The 27,390-nt window shown below is 38.2% G+C and overlaps 2 protein-coding genes across 2 annotated transcripts in view; both read left to right on the top strand.

The window, feature by feature from the left end:
* The first annotated feature begins 2,280 nt into the window (after positions 1–2,280).
* LOC137992121 (SH2 domain-containing adapter protein D-like) lies at positions 2,281–19,088 on the top strand. Its single transcript, XM_068837247.1, has 5 exons — positions 2,281–2,760; positions 8,051–8,451; positions 11,846–12,274; positions 14,887–15,006; positions 16,121–19,088. Exons 1-5 carry the CDS (start codon positions 2,392–2,394, stop codon positions 16,341–16,343), a joined length of 1,542 nt encoding a protein of 513 aa, XP_068693348.1. The 5' UTR covers positions 2,281–2,391; the 3' UTR covers positions 16,344–19,088.
* A 6,771-nt stretch (positions 19,089–25,859) lies between these two features.
* The window catches only part of LOC137992119 (uncharacterized), a 33,215-nt gene continuing 31,684 nt past the window's right edge, over positions 25,860–27,390 (top strand). Inside the window, exon 1 of the mRNA XM_068837244.1 lies at positions 25,860–25,996. The gene's annotated coding sequence lies outside the window, so the exon portion shown is untranslated. The remainder of the gene's footprint in view (positions 25,997–27,390) is intronic.

Here is a 27,390-nt window from a genome sequence, read left to right as displayed (position 1 = left end):
AAAAACTTGCAGAGAAAGAAGCTTTCATAACCTTGAAAGATCACAAACCTGAATTTCACGACCATCCAACATGCCGCCTTATCAACCCCTCCAAATCCGAGATTGGTATAATTAGTAAGCGCATTTTAGACGAGATCAACACCACCATAATCCAAAAGACACAAATCAATCAGTGGAAAAATACGACCAGCGTACTGAACTGGTTCAACGCCCTACAGCACAAAGAAAACCTCTCATTCATATGCTTTGATGTATGTGACTTCTACCCCTCTATCACGGAAAAACTGCTTGCCAAAGCACTCGACTTCGCCAATAACTACAGACCCATCAGTGCCGACGAGAGAGAAATCATTTTCCTCTCCAAGCAATCTCTACTGTTTTCCAATGACTGCCCTTGGGAGAAAAAATCCTCTGCCAGCCGATTCGACATAACAATGGGATATTTCGATGGCGCTGAAACATGCGAACTAGTGGGTTGTTATTTATTGTCCTGCCTAACCAAAAAGTATGGCAACAGCATCGGCCTGTATAGAGACGACGGTTTGGCAGCTTTTAACTCAAACCCTCAACAGATCGAAAGAATCAAGAAGGTATTCTGCCAAATTTTCCGTGAAAACGACTTAAAGATCACAGTCGAAGCAAACACCACCAAAGTAAATTTCTTAGACGTCACCCTTGACCTCCAATCTGGAAAGCATTATCCCTACACAAAAGAAGGAAACATCCCACTCTACGTTCACAAGAAATCCAATCACCCCCCATCCATCCTAAAGAACATACCGGAATCCATAAACAAGCGCCTCTCAGAAATTTCCTCCGACAAAGAATCATTTGATAAAGCGAAAGAAACCTACCAAGATGCACTCAACAAGAGCGGCTACATATATAATCTAACCTACAGAAAAACAACTCCAGAAACCAAACACCGCAAGAATAGGCCTAGAAACATCACCTGGTTCAATCCTCCGTACAGCCAAAACGTCAAAACAAAGGTTGGAAAGTGTTTCCTCACCCTAATCGGCAAGCACTTCCCAAAATCACACCCTTTGCACAGAATTTTCAACCGGAACACTCTCAAAATTAGTTATAGCTGCATGAGCAATGTAAAAACAATGATCTCCAACCAAAATAAAGCCGGCATTAACAAGTCATCAAATCCACCCGCTCAAACTATCAACACTTGCAACTGCCGTGACAAAAGATCCTGCCCTCTAGACGGAAAGTGCAACGTGCGGAATACCATCTATCAAGCAGAGGTCACAACATCTCAGTCAAAGCAAACTTACATCGGTATTTGCGACACATCATTCAAATCACGTTATAGAAACCACACATGTTCCTTTAGAAATGAACGCTACAGAAATTCCACTGAACTTAGTAAATATGTATGGGGTTTGAAAGACAAGAAAGTCGACTATCACATTAAATGGCGGATTGTTAGGCATGCGAGATCCTATTCAAATGTAAAGAAGAAGTGTAATTTATGTCTGTGGGAGAAATACTATATAATTTGTAGACCAGATTTGGCGACCCTTAACAACAGAAATGAGCTTGTAACAAGTTGCAGACATGCAAAGAAATTCCTTCTCAATAGCGTAATTATTTAAGGCTTATTTTTAGCAGCTCACTGGAAACAGTTTGTATTGTTTAACCGTTGCTATGCACCCCAGCCTATAGTGAATTGCTACCGTTATTTTCAAAATCACTGTAAAACACCATGTATTCCTTCTTTTTGGCAGTTGCTTGATGATTGCTTCGTGAGAAGCATGAAACTCGGAGTAGCAAATAAATGTTTTTGACCTAGTTCAAGTCTACGTATCTATTCAAAGCTCTGGTAAACCCATTGAGCACTTTTAGCTGATGATCAATTTATCACGTCATTTCATTATATATATATATATATATATATATATATATATATAGTAAATGGATGTTGACGTAATACTGGAAAAAATGTGATAAAACATGGCAGTTACAAAGATTTTGAATTCAAATACTAAGAGTCACGGAAAAATAACGGAAATCACTCAAAATAATAAACCGAAATCTAATACGTTTCTTCGCGGATATTAAGACCGTTGGGATCAATTGTCCTGAATTTTATTGCTCTTTGAAATTACGGATTTCGTAATCGTTAATTCTGAGAATAAAGAATGAGTTTCTGGGAAATTCGTAATTAATTCCCACTCACGTTTTTTATGATGATTTTTTTCTTCAATGAAAACGCAAGAGAAACTGTTCAGTCACTTAACGTACTATTTTTTACCATTTATAGTGATTTTTGCCTTTTACGGAAGTCGACCGAGTCGGAAGTGGATTTAACTTACGTCACGTGAGTGAGGTAAACTCGTGTCGTCACATCCCTTTTACAGCCATTATTTGAAGTAGAAGATGTCGCATATTGGCAGCTACTTAAAAGGTAAACTTGGAGGGTACAAAGCTCCTAAGCCACCTAGAAGAGACTACGAAGGAAATAGAAGCCAAAGTGATGACTCTGAAAACGATGAAAGCTATTTAGACCCAACAACTGTTCATCCCACTGAGGCTCCAGCTGGTGGCCCTATCATGCCCAGTTACCCTCCTCCGCGCCCGAACCATTCACCAGGGAGCCATCGTGTCCAGGATCAAACTAGAAGGGATTCTGTACCTGTAACGTTTAGTCAACAGAACAAACCTACGGCTAAACCAAGATCGCACAGGCCTCAAAGCGCGGGAGATGGTCTGCAAGGAAGAGGCCAGCTTCCTAGTCAAACACAAAAGGTGAGTTCTGATCTGATGATTTCAAGATGACGAAAATCGGCTTTCAGCTCTTTGCACACAAGCTGTGCATTTCGGAGTTATTGAGCTTGAGCTTCAGTTCTTTATTTTAGTCACGAAAATGAAAAAAAGCACACTTTTTTATATTGTGCTTAACTTTTTAAAACATACCCATCACAGCATACAAAATGATCAGTCTTACCAGTTTACGTCATATCAAATAAGTCTGGTTTCTTCATCTTTCTTGCAGCTTCCGTTTAAATGAAGTTTGAATCTTATTTAATCAAGGATGAATTCAACTTTATTTTGGCTGAAAAATTGCGAAATATTGTCGAAAGCGTTTCCGATAATTTTGATGAGGAAGGTTCGAACCAGTGAAATGTGAACTTGTTGATACTTATAAGTCAATTTTGACAACATCTAAGCTTATTAAATTATCATATCCAACCTTGGTTCCTAAAAAAGGTATGAAGTTTATTACTTTCCCTTACGGTGAAAATTATGGGATTTTTGAAAAATAATGAAGAAAGCGTCAAAAGACCAGAAATACCCTCTCCCTCTGATAAGCTATCTATCAGGGATAAGAATCGCTTGGCATGGGGTATTGTTTCCGCATGGAAAGCATGCTAAACAATGTACTGTCGCAATCAAACGAGTGGTGTTCAATCTATTTTCAACAAAACGTCAAACAAGTACAAGAGTTCTTTAGTGGACTTTGCCAGGGCAGAAAATTCATAATGACATTGTTGCATGTACATGAGAAGTTGATTAAAAACTTATGAATTCTTGTCAAAAAACTGTTGTGGGATAGAAATCTGTGGTTTTTCCACAAACCCTCAAGGTTCTCTTGCTGTTGGAGTAAATTCAATGTTAATTTTAAAGTTTTTCAAACGTTTAAGAACAGCCTTCGCTTTAATTCATATAAGCTGTAGTCGTAGTCAAATTCAGCACTGCATCTTTTCTTTGTTTGCAACAATTCACTGTGAGGAAGTTACTATAACATGCATAATTGTTGTGGTTGATTTCCGCCATTAATATTAATGAGCCAATGAGAGCATTACCGGTAATTTTATTGGCTGGTAAAAATAAACAAGGTACTTCCAGTCTTTGACAAATTTGGATGGCAAATAAAATGTCTGTAAACAGTCATCTTGCCCCTTGTTTTAAAACTCATATTATTGCTTGTAGCCCTGGGTATCCTCTGAGTGTAAATCTTCCAAAATCTATGCACTTAAGGAGAGCTTATTCATCATCATTATGAAGTCAAACAAGCTCAGCAGTCTTTAAAGTTTTTTCTTCCATCTTGTCCTCTTTTCTTGTATCAGTTGCCAATTCCATCTTTACTTCATAAGCAATGGTTTGCAAATCTCAACCCATGATCCAAAGTAGAGGCATTTATTGTTCTGATGTTTAGCCCATAACCCTCGTGAAGGTAATTTCATCAAGGCTGAGAATTCATCCCAGAACTTAAAGTTGTAAACTGCACACTTAGTCAATTTAGTGTAGACTAGTAAAAGTATTTGGATAACTGTTTGGTATGCCATAAGCAGTCTTTCAAATGCATGTAAAATTTGCACCACTCTAGGAGTAAAACTGTGTTTGGTCCTTCATTTTTTCCTGGATGCCTTTCTTTCTATTTCCCTGTTATGATAACTTGCCTCTACAGTACATGTAGGATTCCCAGGAGCAGATTGCCTATAAAAGGTGGCTTAAAGAGATCCACTTCAGTCATAATTTACGAATATTATTATTAAATGATATCACTGATTGTAATTTCCTTTGGCAACCCATTGTTATTGTCAAGCGAAAAAAAAAAAAATATATATATATATACTTTTGTAGAGCTTAAATTATATACCGGTATATACCGATATATATATTTATAACAAAGTGCCAGAAAAACTGTAATGAACAGGGTATAGTACATCAAGCAGGGATATCCACAGCAACTGCCAAGGAAACATACATCGTTCACTCATAATTGTAATCGTTTTTCCTTTCAGAATTGTGAATTGATTTACGTATTGTGTGAAAATTTGAGGTTATTTCAGGCAGGTGTAATAACAAAAGGAGTGTTTGTGTAAAAAATACTTAATTTTGATATTGTAGTTTTGTATTTTGTTTTGAAGAAATTGAACATTTGTTTCAGCAAAATTCAGATATAACTCAGCAACCAGGTGATACTTATTTTTAATACATGCACATACAGTTGCATGTTATATTTACAGGGAAAAAAGGAAAATGGAAATGTTGCCATTTATAGGAACTTTCATTTTTGACAACCATGCAACCAATTGGAAGCCAAGAGTGGTATTTAAGTATTGGACATCTGCACATCTGGCATTATTGCCCTTACACAAAACTAAAATGTAAGCCCCCACCTTGGCATCTGTAAACACAACACGACTTGTCTCTGAACATCAAGCATGTTTCTTCAAAAGTGTAACTGTACAAGGATCTATAAATCCCAAAAGAATCGTGCAAAGGTAAATGAAATTATAATACGAAATAGGCCTTCATGTTGATTTTTTAAAAATTTTGTCAACATTCAAAATTTTTTATTACAGAGTTTTTTGTACTGCAAGCTAGAGCAATTTTCGTTTGTGTAGTATTTTAAAAATACAGCAATCATGGTGATTTGGTAAATGATTTTGTTGAATTGTAAAGATTTAGAGAAAAAAATGGTGGTGGTAGCATTAAAATTTTACTTTCTCTTCTTTTCAGTGCTAGGTCTCTACAGTAGTATTTTTTACCACGGCTAAATGCTGATGAATATAAAAGGTTCTTTTCTATTCATCAGCATTGTAATTTTTTCTTTCATGTGCTTTAATCCATGAAGTAACATTAAATTATTCAAAGTTTATAGGCTGCTAGTTGAAAAAATTATTTTCAGGCTTTGACTTAGACTGATAAATATGTCTGGAGTTGTGATAATTCAATATTTAAGTTTTTATTCATGAGCATTTGTGCTTTTGCAAAGATTATTAATGCCTACTGATGCCTAAAGGCAGTTTCCGAATCTCCATGTAGTTATCTTGAACAATACATTTAAATCAGACTTCAACAATACCATCCATTCACTTATTTGATGTCTGCATTTTAGTATTATTGTCCTCATGAGGACAAAATATTTTCTTAAATCAATCCTTGTTTATTAAAGTGTTGATTATTCCATTCAGTGTTGTGTCAAACAATTGAAACAGGCACTTCTTTGCATTTGAAATATCATATTGAAACAGGTGATCTTAACACATAGGACATAATTTTGGCCCTGTTTTCTAATAATATTGAAATTTTGTTCTGCATGGCTTAACCTACCTGGCAAGTTTCTTTAATCCTTGTTGGAAACTGGGGAACATCACATGCCATGATAAGAAAAAGGGTTTTTTTTACAACATGCAAATAACACAACAGAATGTGGCCTTGTTTCCAACAAGAAAACAAAGTAGTGTGATATTGCGAATGACCACATTAAAGGGGCTATAGGTCACGCAATTTTAGGCAATTTCAGCATTGATCAAATGGTCATAGAATTAACTGAAATAACAAAATAACGGCTCAAAACTATAGAGGAACTCAAACAAAACACAGGAAAGCTAAGGAGGGACAAGGATGGACAAAACTGGGGAGGATTGAAATGGATTGCATTTGGGCGAATTTGAAAAACGTCGGCCCACCTTTTTTCAAATTCACATCAGTTTATATCAAAATGTCATTTAAACAGCTGGGAAATCATTTTCGAATGTTATGTGGCCGTGATTTTGCAAATGAAAGACTCTTGCTCTGCCAATTTGACGTTTAGAGCTCATAACTAACAAAATTAAACAAAATTACCTAAAACAGTGTGACCTAGCCCCTTTAAGTCTTCTTAAGTTTTCTTTAGCCTCAAGTTGTGAAAAGTCAAGAGCAAAGCTCCATTGCTCTTGTTTCTTACTGGCCTGTGCATAATCAGAATTATATGTATTATAACATACTAGGTTTGACCCCTTCCCTGTCACTCTGATTTTGTCTAAGCATGTTTGTAACAGGTGGGAGGCGCGGTGGCCTCATGGTTAGTGCATTGGACTCCGGATCGAGTGGTCTGGGGTTGGGCCCAAAGACACTTTACTCTCATGGTGCCTCTCTCCACCCAGGAGTATAAATGGGTACCGGTGAATTTAATGCCGGGGATAGCCCTGTGTTGGACTAGCATCCCATCCAGGGGGGAGTAGAAATACCTTCTAGTCGCTTCATGCTACAAAACCGGGATAAGCTCTGGCCTAATGGGCCACTTGGCCCATAAGCAGACTAAACCTACCTATGCTTGTACCAGTCTCTGATTGGTTAGACTTTCAAGTCTTCTCGAACAAGGACTATAAACTGTAAATATATTCCATGTTTATGAGCTCTCTGTGAGACATTAAAGAACCCACACACTATTCGAGAAGAGTAGGGGATGAAGTTCCCAGTGTTGTGGCTGCCCTCTGTGAGTATGTTCTTTCCAGCACAAGTGGCCGGCTCGGCGTAATGTCTTTAAAAAGGCATGTGGTGTATGAGTCCACCAAAGCAAAAACAGCCATAAGTCAAAGGACTTTGCCAAGTGCAGGGACATGTAGATGCATTCATTATATGCAGTGCCTTTAAACCTTGAACTGCCTCATTCCCTGGTAAGCTGTACAACAGTGCCCAAGTTTAAATTAGTTTATTAAATTCTCAACCTTGGATAATGCATTTCGTGTGCTCTGATTGGTTCACTCAATCTCGGTTATCAGCTCATATACCTTAGTTTGAAAGCGAAATTTCTCTGAATAAAGCCAAAAATGAAAAAACCTTTTTTTGTTGAAACTTTGGATCAATTCCGACGTTTAGAAGTAAGCGAAAAGGCAAGAAATGTTTTTGTGATGAGCTTACGTCTGTCTGACCACAAGGTATACCTTATTACACAACATCACATCTTCATCAAGTTGTTTCGATTGTGCTCGTGTTTCTTACTTCCAAATTTTTGGAGTTTAAGGAATTTAATAAAACAATTATTCCATTCATGCTTTTTGGATATGAGACTGGTTATAGCGAACTCGGTGCTACGTGCCTCGTTGGCTGTTTACCATCTCATATCCAACGCGGGCTCTTGGAATAATTATAATATTGTTAATTAACCCATTGACTCCTAGGAGTGGGAATTAATAGATTTTACTGTCTAATGCCAGTTGATTTTACTCATCAGTGGGAGTGGTCAAGGGTGGGTCAGGTGTCAATGCATTAATATCCAGTCAATTTAACAAAGATTGATACTTTGTTTTGTTATTGGATACAGCTATCAGGTGATGACTACTGTGAGCCGTGGGATGCTAAACCAGCGCAGTCGTTGTCTGCAGATATGGCTGATTACTGGGATCCATGCGACAAAATACAACCAGCTCCACAAGTAGGAAGAAAGTCGTCAAAGGATGACTATTGCGACCCATACGATGCCAAAACAGATGACCCTACCCAGGTTGAGCTTGTACGGGTGACCAAAGAGAAAGTAAAAAAGCAGAGTAACAATGAAGACACGGATGAAGAAAATTACGATGACCCCTATGACACTGGAAAAGTTACTTTATTAGATGAACAGTCAAACAGGGTTTCCATAAGGGGAATGCGAATGCCTTCTGTTGAGGGCCATCAACTGACAGAGCGAGATGAAAAAAGAGGAAGGAGGAGCATTGACAATAAGTATGGTCTGCTTTGCTTGTTTGATTATCTATTGGTATATGTATTTATTTTTGGTTTCTGGATTGCACTGCATCATAAATAACAATATTATTACAGTCAGATAATCATTGATACGGTATTAATTTTACCTGTGTATAAGTTGACCTTTTATGGCCTCAAAAGAAGCTCCAAAAATCGCCCTCCACTTATACACGGGTCCAGTTAGAGCCAAGTTCCAGCTAAGTAATTTATTCAAAATTAACATAATAATGTTGTCTTGGGTATAACAAATGCAGTGGACATAAGACTTCAAAATGAATGACAAAAGACTTCAAAATGAATTTAAGCAATTCCAGTTGAAAGGATTTGTCCAACTCTAAATGTTGAAGATACTCACAAGCACAAATATGAAATAGACACTGGAAATTTTCGTTTTCCAAAGGCGGAAAGCTCTAAAAGACATTATTTTCTGTTTCTTCAAATAAAATGCGATCGTTCAACGGCTTAGTAACCTGGCGCAATACGTCATGTTTGTGTGCAAGCATCGTCACTCGTGTTGCCTGAAAATTCTGGTTGGTAATGATTTTTTTTTATTCTTTATACAAACCTGGCTGATTTAAATACTTTTGTTTTGTTTGTTATGTGAGAAATTTTAAGTCAAAGACCAATTAAACCTTGCACAGTTATTTTCAAAGATTGACTCCTGCTTCTGTGATGTTGTGCTTATCCTCTAAAGCCCTTTGTCCTTGAACAACAAAACAGGTTAGTTTGAGGTTTACATGTTCGATTTTCTGAGAACTTGTTTGAAACTCAATGACAAAATGCCCGCATATACAACAACTGCTGAACCATAAAACTATTAAGCGCTTGAGGCCCTGATTTTTTTGTGTATCCACAGTTCCAGAAGTCGAAGAATACAAGATTAGTGTCCCATGAACATTTAACAAAGAAATTAAGAAATTGCTTTTTTTGCCATTAAAAATGGGGGGTCGACTTATACACGGGTAAATGCGGTAATTTTTTTTTACCAAGATCCCTTATTGTCAGGACTCGTAGTTTCTGAATAATTATGCTTTTAAACTCTTGGTCTAATCATCACAGTTTGTGCACTGTTTTACACACTTTTAAATGATCCCACAGAATCAGTAAGCAGTTCTGGCCCAAATGCCAGTGGTCACTCGTCATACTCTTCTAACAAATTAAAGTACTATAAAGACTATCTCACTCCTCTTGTCATAAATATCAACATGAATAAGATTGATGTTCAAGAAACCACATGATGCTTAAAAATTGTTGTTGCATACTACACCATAATTTTATTGTGGTCTGGCCTGTCTTATAAAAGCAGCCTGATCATAGACTGGATGAAATGCTGTGTTACTGTCACTTTTAATTACCGTAAACGTCCATGTATAAGCCGCACTTTTTTTCACAAAATTGAAGCCATAAATCAAGGGTGCGGCTTATCCATGGATACATCTGTGTTTGGAGTTTTAAAAAACCTAATTAACATTCATACAACTTCTTAAGATCTCAGTAAAGAAACATAAAAGAAACTGAGAGCATGTTGCTGTTGTTCATTGACTTTTTAATGAGTGGTGGCTCCCAAAGGAGCCGTTTGTGTCTTCGACTGTTTATCGGCGAATATTGCTCTCCAAGAGTTCTTTCAAGCGATTAATTTTCCCTTTTCTCGAACAAGTAAACACCAACCTACAAGGAATCTCCATTCCTCCGCACAGCTGTTTGCAGTGACGTCTTCGGCCAGTCACTTCCACGCGTATCTTTCCGCCACGTGCGATAAAATACCACAAAATTCGTGAGTACTCGCGAGGTAAATGGCCGACTGTTTCGTTGTCCTTGACCACCTTCTCGGCACATTTGTCGACCGCAATATCAAGCTCCTTGTTCAGCATAAATTTTTTCGCCTGTTGCGGGTACATCCAAGGATCTTTATAGACATAGTCATGATACCCAGACCCTGGCTCAGACTCCTCCCCACATTTAAAGCTTGGCTACTAAGCACTCGTTCGTTTTGTTTCAATATTGAAGGAATTTCAACTTATAGTGAAACCTTGATTGTTTGTCCTTGTTGTTTATAGCAATAGAACTTTACTGGAACTTCAAACTTTACATTTTTTTCCAAAATCTGTGCTTCTAAATTCGGGGTGCGGCTTATCTACGGATGCGGCTTATACATGGACGTTTACGGTACTAATTGGTACTTGTAAGCCTGGACAAAAATAGTTGAGACTTATCACAGAATTTTAGCACCATAACTTGGAAAAGAAAGCCAACAATGCTAACTGCCTGGCCCTTCCAACACAATTTGTTTTTGAGAAAGAAGGACAAAGAACCTACTAGTAGGTGTTTCTCAACATAAGGGACTGTATTATTGGCAAGTTATTAGGGATGGTTTTCTCAGTGACGTCGTCAAGTTCTTAAATTAAAATTGCAATTTTTTATTTATAGGAGGTTGTAGATGACCTAAAAATAAATCTCTTCTCAAGTTTCCAGTTCCATAATGTCAAGTTTGTTTTGAAAATACATCAATGATTTTGAATTTCTGAATTGTCATCTTGTGTGACACCATGACACAAAGTTATTCGGTTGAAAAAAATGTCTACGCCTATGAATCTCAGCAGTCTGAGCATTTCAAGTACATTAGGAGATGTGTTCATGCACATGTATTTTTTTCATGAGCAAAAAGTAAGCGTTTACATTGCTAAATGAATTCCAGATGTTCGTGTGAATTTCTGGCTGCCATAATTATTGGTGCACCAATGGTGATGCACCAACATGGCGGCTCCATACAAAACTCTACAAAGTTGCATGAAAAGTTTCGACAAATGTACCGCACAGACCTGAAAATAGACCTCTTTACAGTTGTGTGCTCAGTTACCTGGCCTTTAAATGAAAGTGAGGCTGGTATTGACCTTGATATGATACAGACCTCCCTCCTTTTGTTATGTTAATGATGTTGTTGTCATGCTAATTAGTAAGAATTTACAGAAGAAAGGCACTGAGGTTTCTATCAAAACAAGGTAACCTCCAGCCTCACTTTCATTCACAGGCCAGGTAACTAAGCACATAACTGTAAAATGGACTATTGGTGAGGTGATTTATGAATGTGTCTCCTACAACATTCCAAGTTTTTGGCTTATTTCATTGAATGGTTTTGATTTTTTGTTGCGTGACAGTGAAAACAATCTATAGGGGAAACATGGGGGTGGGTCAAGGGACACCCAGCGGAATTCCTTTATATTTTGTTCTACTAGTTCCCTTTTCATGTAACAACTGTATATAAGTAGTTACAGTAGTACTGTCTATTACTCTGTGTTTTAATGTAATGTGTGGAATAAAAAGATACAAAATTAAATTGATGTGAAGAACTTTTATTATGTAAATTCTTCTTTAGAACACAGTCTCCAAGCAGGGACCAAAGGCCTGCAGATGATTATGACGCCCCCTGGGAGAGCAAATCACCTTACGGAATACGGCAAACCTCACCCAGCTTAACAAGGGATAAACCCCAGGCTCCATCATATGATGATAGACCAGGAGAAGATTACGAAAAACCATGGGAATGGAATAAAAAGTCTCCACTTAATGGTCACATGCAGCCTCCTCAGTCCCCAAAAGTGGATGCAAGACCAGCTGAGGACTATGATGCACCATGGGAGTGGTCTAAAATAAAAAACAGGGTAGCTATGGTACAAGCTAAGGAAGGAGAAGTCCAAGGGAGTGCAGCAGCAGCAGCAGCTGCATCCGCCCCCAGGAAGCCACCAAGGACGTTTGTAGGAGAAGATTCTGTTATTGACCCTACATTACCTCTTGAACAACAAGGGTGAGTAGTGACATGGATACAGTATGTTTTGCTTATGGTAGGTTAGGTCGAGGCCCATGAGTGTGGAAGAAAGATGGATATTAAAGAAGAAATAAGGCAAAGAAAAAATTTCCTTACTGAGTAGGGGACTGGCTAGTGAGGAAGGGGGTGTTCTTCTCCATCCGCTTCCCCACTGCGGAGCCCTGTCCCAGTCTAAGGTTTTGCTGAAGTAATTTAGCTACGTGTAGCATTACTGGAATCACATGGCCTTAAAAGGGTCAGCTAAATTTCCTCCCATGTACGCGGTTTGAGCCAGGCCATGCCATTGCGCCAATCCCGCACTGATATTGAAATAATTATTGTCCCTTAAAAAAAAAACAGCCAAGGGGACAATGCAAATTACAAGCTGAAACATAGACTGTGGGAGGAATTTTATCGCCCGTTTACTTTTCAGTTACACTCTACTAAACATGTAGGTCTCATGCTCAACCAAGTGTGATGCATCTGGGAATTAAAGTGCCACGGTGAAAATGTATTCGTACCATAGATAGCTTTTTCGCTGTAAATGGAAGCCAGATTGAATCAGAGAAAAAAAACAGAAGAAGAACAGACAATTGTATTAATGAGGAAGAAACAGATGAGGGTCAAAGGAAATCAACGAATTCGCCATCTTTCTAGAAAACTTGGTTCTGCTATGAAAAGGAGGCAATGTTCTGCTATTTTTGTCTGAAATCTCAGGCACAGATCCAGAGGAGGTGAAATGGGTGAATTTTCACCCCCCTTTTTCTGAGCCCCCCTTTCTTTCTTTTTTTTGTCTTATCCCTCAAACACCTCAACCAGGCTTTGGTTCTATTACGTTATTACAAAAATTCAGACCCCATTTCAAAATCCTGGATCCGTGCCTGAGTCTAGAGTACATACATGATACATACATGTGCATACATGTACAGTATAAAGCTTAGTCATTGATTCTTGGTTTAAATATTAACAGGAAAAAAGTCTTGACACCATTTCGTAAACTTTTTTTGTTTGTATTAATTCTTTTAATTACAAGTAACAGGTATAAATAAAAAATGTTTTTGTGGGCTTGCCTGTTTCCATGTTTGAAGGTAAGAAAACTGGAAAAAATTGACTGTCCCCCTAAAAATGAATATGTCCCCCAAAATTTTAGCCAAGGGGACAAACTGTTCCTTAGTAATCAAATCCTAACTCAAACCCTGCCGGGACTGTGATCTACAGTAAAAATTATTTTAAACCAGATAATGCGGTATGCTATTTTGAGCAAGACATTTCATTTCAAAAACAAAAAAAATGAACTTAAATGGGCCTTACTCACACAGCAGCCATGCTGAATGCCGAGCGATTGAAAACTTTGTTTTGCCCCACCGAAACTCGTTCCCAAACATTTCAACTCGAGGCTCGGGGTACGAAATCTATTGTCTGCGGCCAATATGGCTGTCATGCAAATAAGGGCCATTAAGCTTAAAATCAGGCTGCGGCAGCTTCCAGTAAATTTTCATCACAAATACTGCCTACAGTGTTGCTGTGAACATTCGGAAGAGACTGTTGATCGGCAGCAGATTATAGTTTATAGTAAGTCTACACCCCCAAATGTTGGAATTCGTAATTTTTCGTCATAAATCAAGTGGTGATGCACATTGTCATCATTGGAGGCCTTGGAATATCTTACAAGTGTTTACATGCCAAAATTTTGTTTTAGGGACTTATTTTTTTTCAAGTTTTGAAAACTTTATCTTTAAGAAATCAAAATGTAGCAGCTAATTATACTTCTGACACGGCCCATCTTTATTTTTGCGGCCAGGATATTCCGAGCAAAGAGAAGTTCTTGTTGTAGCTTGTGCTTTGTGAAAAAAGGCTTTCCAGGGGAAAGTAAGTTAGCTTGAAAACCTTTGCTGAGCATAGCACCTGTTTTTCATAACTCAAATATTTTTCATCTACAATATTAATCTCCCCACCAGCAGCAAACATGTTTTACCATTCGTACCTCAAAATTTCGCTTTTCATCTTCCGGGCCGGCCAATTGCAAGATGCGCAAAGTTATCAAAACTAGCGGTAATTTGGACCCACGACCGTGACGTGAGGCACATGGGTTTATTCCCGATTTGACATAACAAACTGCTTTGCAAATTTGCAAAATTTCTTTGCAAACAGGAATGCAAATCAGTTGGTGACGTAAAATCAAGAATAGACCCATGCCCCTCACATCACGGTCGTGGGTTCAAATTATTGCTAGATTCTGCCAAGTTTACGTGGCTTGCATGGCACTGACAAAGCAAAATTCTGGGTAGCAATGGCAACAATATGTTTCCTTTGGATGAGGAGATTTATACTAGGAACGGAAAATGTTTGAGTTTAGGTGCACTTTAAGAAGGAGACAGTCTATCACAAGGGCTGTAAGTACAGTCTTTTGCGTGTAAACAAAGTACAAGAACATATGACAATAGGATGATCTGTCCTCTGTGACAGTTTTTCCTAATTTTTCCCCCTCCATTTGTTATTGTATACTGTCCCTTTAATGAATAGCTCGTTGCCATGACAGTTTTGCAGGCTATTGTACATTCCATGCATTTTGTGCATATGTCTTTGACAGGGGTATTTTTATGTCTTTTTAGCTGGTACCATGGACCTTTGAAGCGACTGGAAGCAGAAACACTTTTGAAAGAATCTGAAGACTGCAGCTTCTTACTGCGAAACAGTGAAAGCAGTAAGAATGGCTTCTCTCTGTCAGTGAAGTAAGTGTCTTTCTCATTCAAAAATGATGTGAAAAGTTCTTTACGTCATATTTATAATAATATTAGACTGCGGGCAATCCCTCTTTTGCTTTAGAATCGTTGAAACGAACGTGTACGTTGAACTTTTAATGGCTGAAACTGCGGGTCGCAAATACTGCGGGCGTTGATTAGAGTGAAATAACAAACGCCCGCGGTATTTGCGACTCGCAGTTTCAGCCATTTTGAAGTGTTCGTTCGATTCAAAGATTTAGGGGAAGAGAGAGAGACTGCTCGCAGTGTATAATAATATTGCAGTGTCTATACACTTAACCCTGTATACATACTCAATTGTCTCCTTCTTTAAAAGTCTTGAAAGTTATGATAAATCAGCAGTTATTTGACCCGAAAACCTATCAAATGACAGACGTGGGACTGTTTCCTGAGTGTCTAATTTATAGCATGTTCATAAGACAGGAATGAAGCTATTTACTAAGCAATCACGACACCTAGATTCCATACTAGATTGTTAAAAGACTCACTGGTATATCGAGGTTTAGTGGTATGGAACTTTGTTAACCATTATATCAAAAATGTAGGTAGTATTGACCTCAAGAAACTTCGTCTACTACTCAGAAGAAATGATCACTTCCAGGAGCTTTACTTTCACTGGGTTATCGGGTTCAACGGTTAGGAACAGATTAACTGCATGATGACACGTATTTTTAAGTAGAGATGTTAACAAATTTTAAATTTTAATGTTTGATTGTACTAGTTTCTTACTGAGTTTCGCATTTTACAGTGTAAGAATTGTAATCTAGTAGAACATTTTCAGAAATGTGTTTTATTTATAATTAATAGTTTTTAATTGGACGAGTAATTATTTTGTTAAGCACACGACTTCACAAGCGTTTTAGCTTAAATTCGTATCGTGTATAAATAAAGATTCTATTCTATTATATCTTAACAGTACAGCCTGCTTTGCAGTACAGAAGTAAGTTCTTGAAAATGTGGAATGAAATCCGCACTTAGTCGGCCGTGAAAACGTCAAAAACTGTGATAATTGGGATTGACTCTCTTCATCTTGTCTCATTTTTCGGTTATTTCGTGATGAATATTGATGTTTTTTTCTTCTCAGAAACAATAACTCCTTCATGCACTTGAAGATCGTATGTGAACAAAACAAATATATCTTGGGACAATTTAGCAAACCGTTTGATACAGTACCGGAAATGATTCACTATTACTCGGTCAACAAGCTGAACATCAAGGGAGCAATACACAAGAAACTGTTACATCCAATAATGGAAATGCCAGAATATCAAACGCTTGAACCAATGGGGCTCAACACTGCAATGTAAACAACAACCGATGGATGTTTAGCTTGCCAGGATTCTGAATGGAAAGTAAAGGATCTTAAAGACACTAGAGTCAGTAGGGTGGTTTTCATTTTATTTAAGCAACTTGGATCGACCACCAAGGGAACGAAAGCCTCCCGTCACAATAAATTACTAACTTTGCGCAATCTTAAATATTTCGTGATCATTCACGTTGTACAATAAGGCAAAGGTATCCTTTTTCTGGATTAGTACGAGACACTTGAAGTGCCCCTAACCCCAAAATATTTTTTTCTCTAAAATGAATCTTTGCACCTGTTCGAAACGCATTGCGGCCATTTTTTCATTTTTCTAACAAATCCTGCCATTTTATGGGCTTCGAAAGTTGCGAAAATCCAAGCATCTTTTGTTCACGACCGAGTTAGAAGGGGAGTGGGTGTATTCCTGATTTGACGTCACATACTGATTTGCATTGCATTAACTCTTTGTAAAAATGCATGCAAAGTAGATTGTGACGTCAAATCAGCAATAGACCCACTCCCCTTCTGACTCGGTCGTGAACAGAAGATGCTTCGATTTTCGCAACTTTCGAAGCCTATAAAATGGCAGGATTTGTTAGAAAAAGGAAAAAATGACCGCAATGCGTCTCGAACAAGTGCAAAGATTCATTTTAGGGAAAAAAATATTTTGGGGTTATGGACAATTTAAAGAAAAGATGGATGAATGAAGGGGTAGTTTCTAAAGAAACTGTGGTGCTGCGTCGGTGGGGAAGTAGTATACAAAAATTTGGTTTTATCAACGGAGTTGATAATGTAAATTGACCACCGTACAGAGATTCTAAAAGCTGACGTTTCGAGCGTTAGCCCTTCGTCTGACGAAGGGCTAACGCTCGAAACGTCAGCTTTTAGAATCTCTGTACGGTGGTCAATTTACATTATCAACTCCGTTGATAAAACCAAATTTTTGTATATTAAAGAAAAGATGGATCGAGCATCTATTAAATATTTGAAGTGGAGTACAACAAAATCGCGGCAGCCATCTTGTTGAGAGCTCGATCCAGCCTTCTTTTGAGATCAGAGGATACGAACTGTTTTAAAGTTAAGATAGAAAATGATAGATTCACTGTTGTATGGTAACGCTGTCGTCAAACTTGTTTTGTGGAACTATCGTTGCAGCAGAGTAATCCTCGTTTTTAAAAGTCCTATCGGGAAGTGAGCAACACAGATGTTCATACCACGTTCCGGATATAAGATCGATACAAAATCTACACTAGTGAACCTTTTTTGTGTGTTCTGAGTTTTTTATGAATTTTATTAGAAAGATGATAGTATTATTGGTTGAACTAGGAAAAATAATTGTCGTTGCCGCACGTGCGAAACGCATTTTAGTAAATGTCTTTGCTATACTGCGGAAAAACAAAAAAATAAACGTACAGTGAGCGAAACTTACCGTTTTCACGACACGTGAACATACAGTGATTCATTCGTTCTCTGTTTTTACTTCAAAACCGTTCGTGCCAATTCTGTGATTGGATCCTTCTCTCGTATTGTACAAGGTAAACCAGATGTAGTAATAGCGAAATACTTTGGATAAAGGAAAATCATAACTTGAAGCGACAGTTTTTGTCCCAACTGTGTTGTTGCCGTTATGCAGTGTGGTAGCCGTCATTGTTGCTTAAACTCGCTTATGACATTTAGCCATTCAAAGTAGATGCAAACAGTCAAAGGAACCAATGATAGCGTAAAACGAATGCATGCCGTCGTTGTTAGCGCGGGTAATGCATGCGATCAAGTCATGATTTAATTGGCTGTGATTGTGTCACGAAATTTAAACCAACCACCAATCGCATACAGAATGTAAACTATCCAGACATAATCGAAAATCACTTGAAAGGATCTCTGGATCACTATAGAATACGGAAATGAGAGATTGTTGGCAAATGCTCTTGAACTCGAATTGTGTGATGATCCGTGAGCATAACCACCAAAAGGATTTTGTCAATTTTGTTGAATTACGGCTAAATCTCGAGCAATGAAAAGCGCTTGCGTCTTACAGTAAAATGTCTCAAGTCGCCTGCAAAAGCCAACGGGAAACAGATAAAGAGAAGCTTGTATCTATTATCCTCATTTATTGTCATGCCCATCCACTTAATTTTATTCTGGCCGTTTATTTTCCTAGTATTTAACAAAGTTTTGAAAAATTACCTTGGGTGGTTATGACTATGTAGATATTTGTAATTAGTCTATAGGACAATTTAATGCAATTATTCAATGACACATAGTCGACGTTTATCGTAATCAGACTTGTTATTTACCTAATAACTGAAAATCGAGACAAAAAAAAAAAACAACAACCTAATTCGCTTGTCATTCACAGAGAAACGATCTTTGCAATGTAATGCATTGCAACTTTTAGTTCTTCTGGTGGGTTACTCGTGATTTTAATTTCTTGTTTGCTCAAACTCAAAGAATTTGTATAAATTTTAATAATAGACTTGCACCCCTGGAGGAAACCAATAGCGACTAGACTTCTTAGTTCTGAGAGCGTGAGCATTGGGTTTTGAAATTTAAATGCATAATCCTGCATATGAAATTCATTGTTTAGTACGATTTTTTTTAAAGAGACTTGAATTTCAGAGTCGAATTTTGTTTTATAAGCAATTTCAGTTAAATAAGAACGATAAAGAGCAATAAATAAATTTACAAAAGCCTTTTCGATGTGAAAAGGTAGTGTATTGCAATAAAAGGAAATTTAATCATTCACTGTAAATCTTGTGTTAAGAAACTGCTTTGTCACTCTTTATGTCACTGATAATGGGAATTGCTGGGTCATTAACTGAATTAGGCCCTTAGTAGGAAATTATATTGAAATTAAAACTATTTTGTTTTAACTTTGCGGATATTTTACGATATATTAGCGTCTACTCGAAGGAACTCAACAAGTCAAGTTCTTTATGTAATACGTGCACGTGACTAGAAGATAACACAATTAAAAAACTCCATCAGCACAACCGTCTCTGTCATTAGTCATTTTTGTGGCCAATTATTACCATGATCTCTTTCAATCATCTCTTGTAATGTTGAGAATAAATAAATTTTTTGAATAAAGTTTATGACTTTTTTGTGTGAATCCATACAACGCAGTTAAAGAATATATAAAATATTGACAAAGTTAAAATGCTCGAGTTTGGTGGTAATATCCTTGAACATTGGAACACATTGTTTTGTTTCCGAAGCAGGGGCCGCGGAGACCATTTTTCTGGCCACGCAAATCTGGTCACTTTTCTTCCATTATGTAATTTGTGATAATCCCTATCAGCATAAAAAACTGCTGTTTTGCCGGCACGTTTCAGAGACCTGGTTGTTAGTGGCGGGCGTTTGGAGTGCCACGGTCGCGATTTGTATTTTGCAACCGTTAAGCCCTGGCCAAACGGGAAATGTTTGACGACCAAACATCATCAAACATTGTTTGGTGATCACACATTTTACCGTTTGGCCACCTTGTTTGATGATGTTTGATCGTGTTTGAACTCCATCAAACAACATTAAACATCTCTTTTGTTCTCATGTTTGTTTGGTGATGTTTGGTTCGTTTGGTCAGGTGTATCAAACATGTTTGGCTCGAAACTTACCATTCGCTTGTATCCACAGATACCGCGTTTTGTTTACACGTGAGTTTCAGCTGATTAGAGATCTTTAGCAACGACGATCGTGACGGTAACGAAAACGTTTCAAAATCTAACTTCTCGTTTTTGTACCTCTTTCGCGATTATTGCAATTTGTTAAACGGCGTTAATAAAGAAAAGAAAGAACAATTTACCGTCTTGCAATTACGTTCTTGATTAAACCCTAAATTTGATCATTTCATGTTATTGTGTTGCAGAGGACGGCAAATAAATATTTCAAAATGTGAAACGCACGTGCAGAGCGATTGTTTTTGCTAATTAGATCTATTGTTTTGTGGTGTTCTCTCGATGATCTGTAATTGTGTGGCCCACAACTCCTTGCATGCGTTCGGATGTTTGACGATGTTTGATAAAACATGTTTGAACCGTTTGGCTAGGGCTTCAAACATCAACATGTTTGATGATAGAGTTAACTGAATAGAGTGTAATTTGAAGTGCTAGATTTCAATCCCATATGAACCATGTGAGCGTTAGCCCTACTGATGGAAATGGACCCACACAAGGACAGAGAAAAACTCTGACTCTGTCCTTGTGTATAAGTTACACGGCCAACGTTTGTATAAACGTAACCTTTCCTTGTACTTGTACATGTTTGATGATGTTTGTTCGTCAAACATTTCCCGTTTGGCCAGGGCTTTAAGTGAGTGAGGCATTCTACGGTCAGCCCTCGCCGTGTTCGCATGTCCTGCTTGTTTTTAGGGGTTTTCGTGTCCGGCTCCGGAGCATTGCTCTTCGCTTTATGATAAAGTTAATGTATAAATATTTTTGTAACTATTCCAATGCTAAACTTAGTAAATAGCACGGTGGCTTGTCTGGCCAACGCGCCCAGATATCGTGAAGCTTGAGTGTCTGGTTGAGTAGTGGAGGCAAAATGTTTTCTTTTTAACCCTGTCATCTGTAGCCTAATGAGCACAGCGCTCAAAAGTGACACACAATCATGTCCCTTAAAATGAAGGCAGTGCGACACAATGGTTAGGCCGGTGTTTGCCTTGAGATCCGGAGTTCACGTTGTGACCACTCGTTGAATTTGTTCCTGGTATTCCCTGGTTCATCTTCTCAGCTGCACTTGTAAATAGCCAACTAGCTTGCCCCCGGCCAGTTGGGATTCTTAACAGTTGTTGTTGTTGTTGTTGTTCTGTTCTGTCATTTAGCCCCGAAAAGCCCCTTTGGCGAGTGGTCAATTAAGTATCTATCTATGTATGTATGTATTTCGCGTCCTCTCTCGTTGAGCTGCCTTCAATCGAATGTCGAATATAGTATCGCAATTGCTTTTGACTTTTTATCACCTGGATTAGCAGTTGGCTTAATTATCACGCGCCTTACTCTCGGCCGATTAGAAGTTAGAGAGAAACCAATACGGACTTGCCCGTCGTTCTTTTTCCCTGCGCAAACGCGATGTGAAAGAATCCAGAATCCAGAAAATGTGAGGCTTTGAAAATCCGGAATCCAGAGCGTGGAATCCAGAATCCATGCATTGTATGGAATCCAGACTCCACACATTTGATGGAAATTCCACGATCCATTTCGGCATCCACGACTCGGGATTCGGGATCCGGAACCCACGGGCTGGGATCTGGAATCCTAGGGCCAGCTGGATTTCTTTACACAGGGCACGACATTGGAAAAGCATGAATATTTGTATTTTTAATCTTGTTAACTAGCTCAAACTCGTCAGTTCGTTCAGTTTCTTTGTTTATGTATTTACTTGCCTCGACATCTGTGACCGTTTTACTGTCGTCTGCTGTGCGGTATCTCATGATGCTTAGCATGGCAGACTTTCTTTCGCTTATTTACTCACTTGTCACGGTTGTGCTATCTCTACCGAATAGTCTTAACAACAAACCTCCGTTTCCTACGTTTCGTCAATCATTACAGTAAAAGCAAATGTTAAGACTGAAACAATTACATTAATGCTATTGGGACATTAAAGCGCAGATGTTGCTTGAATTATATCAGACCGAGGGATTTTCTGTACTGAAACCTTTAATTAATTTGTAGGCAAGGATCGTCTGACTCACCCTGCGAGCAGAGCCTCTCTAAAATTGGCAGCTTCTGCCGGTATCGGACCAGAAATTACGTAAAAGAAAAGACAGAAAATAAAACAACTCCAAGTACATACATACACACATACATTTATTGAAGCTCCCCCTTAGGGGCTTTTCAGCCACAATGTAAAAAATAGTCATGAATAAATTATCTACAATAGTATAAAAATCAACATGGACATAAAAATATAATATAATAAATAAAGCTAAAAGTTTAAATACAATTTTATGGAATTAAAAAAAAGGTCTTAAAGTTCTTTGAATAGTTTCATTAAATTCTTTTTAAATTTATTTAAGGTAATTCCTTAGTAAGAGCAGTTGTCGTAAGATTTTCTTTAAGCTTTTCTGGATCGTTCCCTATATTAGGGTCACTCGAAATGGGCAATTAAAAAAATAGGTCACTGAGCTCGTTTGCGAGATATAACTTGCTCAAGTTACTCATTTAATCATTGCGATTTTATCTATCAATGACAAGTTTGTTCCATCGGTTCAAGCTACGTTTTGCCCGAATAGGAAGCACAGCTTTGACGTAATTCTTGAAATAACTAAACAGGTGTATTGTATTGTTCAAAAGGAATAATTTAATGTTTGTTTTATGGCATAGGCACACGTCCTGGAAAGGCACTGACTACAAATATTCCTCGGGTGCGTGATCTCCAGGAGACAATTTTGTGTCCACGAGTGATGGTTACGAATACTTTTTTCTCTGAAACTTTTCTTTCTGACGTAAATTTTTTCTACAATTTTGTTAACAGCACAAAGAGGAGGAGTAAGAGAATAAAATTATGCCAAAAAGAGATAGGTCACCAACCTCGTTTACGAGGAAACAGTAAGCAAACAAAGCTCGATCCCTCAACAACACGTCTCCACGATAGCGCGGTTTCACTTTCACTCTCGGATTGAAATCAAACTTTTGCATCATCAAGGCTATCACTCGACTTTTTGTTTTGCGAGAGTCTAAAAAGTTTTTTGTTTTGCTCTTTACTGCTGTGCTCTGAAAACGGCCATTCTTCTCTCTAGCGAGCTTTCCCGCACGAAAGGTCGCCATTTTGAATGTGTTTGGCCACGTTCGATATATCAATATTCAAACATGGCTACGAGTCTTTATTGTTAAATTTAAACATTGTTTTGTCTAGAAATATCCGTTGAGACTTGTACGACAAAGAAAACAGAACTGAGCGCTGAAATTTGAGCATATAAAGCCTCTTAGCCATGCCTGAATACGAACGTGGCCCACGCTGTGTTATGCGCAGAACAGGATGCGCAGTGCAATAATAGGGAATCACCTTAAAGGGACACTGTCACGGGTTGACATGCGCAGTAGCATTCACTCTCTCCCAGACTTGTCACGCTCGACCGCCATTATGGAAATATCGGTAAGTTGAAGAATTCTGCATATATTTTGCATTAAATCAAGTTTATCTAAAGCAAATGCTATCTTCATCTGAAGCAAATTCCCCTCTGTCTTCGACCTTTCGTTTCCGCCCTGAGTTGATGCGTTTACCGACATGTCCGGATCCTCCGCTAGACGCCATTTTGAATTTGTGATTGCTAGTAACTTGAAAAAGTCAGGCTGACTTTTTCAAGTTTCGATCACCTGCACGAGCATGCGCAGACCGTGATCGTGTCCCTTTAACGAAGTACCAAGCTCGTTCCATGCTTTGGCTCCTCGAAAGCTGAAAGATCGTTGCCCTGTGGCGAGGCGACGTTTGATCAAGTCCAAGTCGTTAATGGTTCCTTGTGGTTCGGCCATGGATCTCAGAGCACTTAAGGCATTTATACATCATGACACAGTCATTAAACTTGAGTTTATGGTTGGTGTCCAGTATGTCCAGCCATCCTAATGATTTTAGTCCCTCGGAGATGTGATCGTACTTCTAGAACTCTGCAGAGAGCTTGGAGTTTGGAGCTTGGAGCTTGGTCTGTCTTCTGTTGTGTATCATGGTTGGGAGGGTAAAAAAGGGGCCACAGTAATTGGCACAAGCTGTTGTGGCGCTCTGCCAGCTTGACTGGCAAAGTTAATAAAATAAAATAAAATAAAATAAAAATGAAGAGAGGCTCTGCAGAAATCGTGTCAAGTCACTAAGATAACTAGGCAGCGCTGCCAGTGCTGGGGACGCACGCTCCACAACAGAGCGAATGGAACAGCAGCAAACAGAGGCGAGATCTAATGGTCAGAGGCCGCTTTTCGTAAGGACAAGTAGACCACGAGGATGCTTAATTGACGTAGCATGGAGAGTTTTATCTCGATTTTTTCAGACTTGTTACTGCCGATATTTTTAGGGAAGGACACTTAATAAAACAACTAGATACTGTAATCTAAATTTATTATAAGCTGTCCTCGCTACAAGAGATGTACGTACGCTTCAAGAGATGTATGTATTAAGAATAAGTCGAAATCAATACACCAGCTGTGGAATCTGTCCTCAGGGATCTCTCCCACGAGAAAAAAGAACAGGCTACTTACCTGCAAGAAATGTAGAACATGTAAGCACAATAATTATTTTCCGGAACAATCATTTCTGTGGTCTCTCCTGGCAAACAGAATTCTGCAACGCTAAACTGAATTTCTAAATGGCTATTTTCATTATTTTGCTGGTTGGTCAGCTCAGGCTGTAAACTTTGAAAGACATCACTTTTTACTGACCGAATAAGCCACGTTCTGTGTACTATGGGTAAAATAAGACCATCAAATTCGCAAAGATATTCCGCGCGATTTCGCGGTCAGTGTACGGAGACACCATTACGGGAAGACAACGTTTCAGCTGGAATTACCAATCGGTGTTGCTTTCTCAGTTGTAAACAATGTTGACACGTCTTAACCTTCAGAAAAAAGTCGTTCATTTGCCCATGTCACTGGTGGCATTATTAAAGCTTTATAGCTTATGAATTAAACATTATGCCATGAGCGTGATCTTGATGTAAGCCAATAAAAGAACAAGAGGCGTAGCGACTTTCTGGTGATAAGAATTTGTTCCTCTCTCTCTCTCTCTACACATATATATAGCTACTAACACGGATGAAGAGAAAGAGATCGACTTTCGGCAAGACTGTTTGTCTTTTATTACAATGTCTGGTCTGTTGGCTTTTATCTCACGGTCTGTCTGTATTGGCATATCCCACAAGATTGCCAATCTTGATGTTGTCTCTTTCTATTATTATTATTATTATTATTATTATTATTATTATTATTATTATTATTATTATTATTATTATTATTATTATTATTATTATTATTACTACTGAATTTGAAAAATTGCTTCAAATGACGGGAAGTTTCAAAAGATCGGGTGTTCGAAAAAATTGAGCTGCCACAAAGCAAAATTAAACAGGCTATGTATTCGCACATTTTTATAATGGTATTCCACTCCCTCAGAAACAAAAACTAAAGAAGTCTCATATTTATTTTGAGGTTCCCAACAGTCAAGAAGATCTTCATTCTATTTACTTTGTGACCGATCGGTAAAATGTTAAGAAGTTACTGAATGATCTATCACTATAACTGATCAAGAATGTCAAGGTTTTTCGACGTGTGTAGCAGGTTTACAACCGTTTCTTTATTAGTTTAACGGGTCATTTTTCTTTGTGTGCTAAGAGCAATGTTTATGCTTTAAATAATTCTTTTGTCTTGCTTTCTTTTGTTATTTTCTCGATGCCATTGTATCATTTTGTAAATTATACTTGTCTTGTGTAATTGTAAAGTGCTTGTAAAATTCTTATTAAAATCTATTTTTCCCATACCGTAGCAGTTTGGAATCGATCTTGGATGCTAGTATGGTTCACTTGTTTAGGTGTGTCAGCCATTTGGATAAGAAACCTGTTGTTTTACAAGAATACCCGTTGTATTTAATGTTCGTTTCACATCGGCAAAAGATCACTTCTCGTCGAGAGTCCAGCGAGTTAAGAAAAAGAAGAATCGAAGAGCTTTTTACATAAAATCGAATAAGGTAAGCGTTCTTCACTTTGCAATATCACTCAGCCATCTAACAATGGTGACCCGCCTCGTACTTATAATTATTATATTGTACTTCAAGTTGTCCACACTTTGCCATCTAGGGCCAGAACCAAACCATAGTTTTCAGGCACTAGAGGAGCGCTGATTCGATTTACTTGATTGAGAGAACCTTAGATTGTGTGCTGTTCCCAGAAGTGCTTCTTTTTTTATTTCCTGACATGTAGGTTGTCGATGTTTTTCAGTGCCTTTCTTAATATCTCCAAGGGAGCCTACAACAACGGGAATCCCCACTGTCCTCATTTGCCACATGCGGGCTATTTCTATTCCCTGTCCTTTGTATTTGGAAAGTTTCTCTGATACTTAAATCGAGGTGTTTTTATCAGATAGTATTGCCACGTTAATAAGCGTACATTTGTTTTCCCGTATCGCGATGTCTGGTCGGTTTGCTGTTATCGCTCTATCTGTCTGGATAGGCATTTCCTAGAGGATAGTGAGTCATCTTTTTCTACTACTGTTTTAACATCGTGTTCATAAAAAATTTAACCAGTTTTAAAAATTTAAACTGGTTTGAAAAAAAAAATTAACTTTTTAAACTAAAAACAAAATTAAACCACAACATAGAGCGAGTTTCAATCGAGTGCCGTAAAACCAAAACCAAAGAAATTACTTTGGCCAATCAAAAAGGTCGGAGACAATCCAGCAAACCAATCAAAACTCGAAGTAATTACAAGTAGCCGACACAAAAGGCGGGAAAATGTGCACGCGCGAGCCACAATTGGTTTTGGTTTCACTTTTGATTGGTTAAAAAAGTGGCGCGAAAACTTTGAACCAATCACTGAGTGAAGTAGATGCAAAACCAAAGTAATTAGCTAATTACATTCGACACTCAATTGAAAACCGCTCTATACACGACAATTGCTTAAATTGTCCATCAAGTGCAAGGATCCTTTCTTCAATTTGTGGTGCCCACATTGTAATCCCCGTGGATATTCCAGAGTAGGAGGGTTGCGACCTTATTGTGCCGGTGGATATATTCTGTTTTTGCGGGTTCTGGGAAGCCTGATATAATGTGGTCTATTGTTTCCTGGGATCTATTACAAAGGCGGCAATGAGGATCAGTGCCATCTTTGATAATGTGATGCCGGTATGTTTTGGTAAGGAGAGCTTGGTCTTGTGCCGCTGTAATTAGTCCCTCTGTTTCTGAGTTAAGCCCGCTCGATTTGCTCAATTGGTTTGTCAACCTCCTGTCAACATCGGCTTTTGTAATCCTTAAGGGGTATCTACCATGCATTGCTTTTTCTTCCTATCGTTTCTGCAGTTGTTGCTAGCATTGGCGGTTTGCGGTTGCTTTGATTTTTTTGCATGTAGAATTGTCATTTCATCGCA

Source organism: Montipora foliosa, chromosome 2 (genome assembly GCF_036669935.1).
Source record: "Montipora foliosa isolate CH-2021 chromosome 2, ASM3666993v2, whole genome shotgun sequence".
Taxonomy (NCBI): domain Eukaryota; kingdom Metazoa; phylum Cnidaria; class Anthozoa; order Scleractinia; family Acroporidae; genus Montipora; species Montipora foliosa.
Note: the sequence above shows the minus strand (reverse complement) of the source record. Positions and strands in the feature narration are given on the sequence as shown.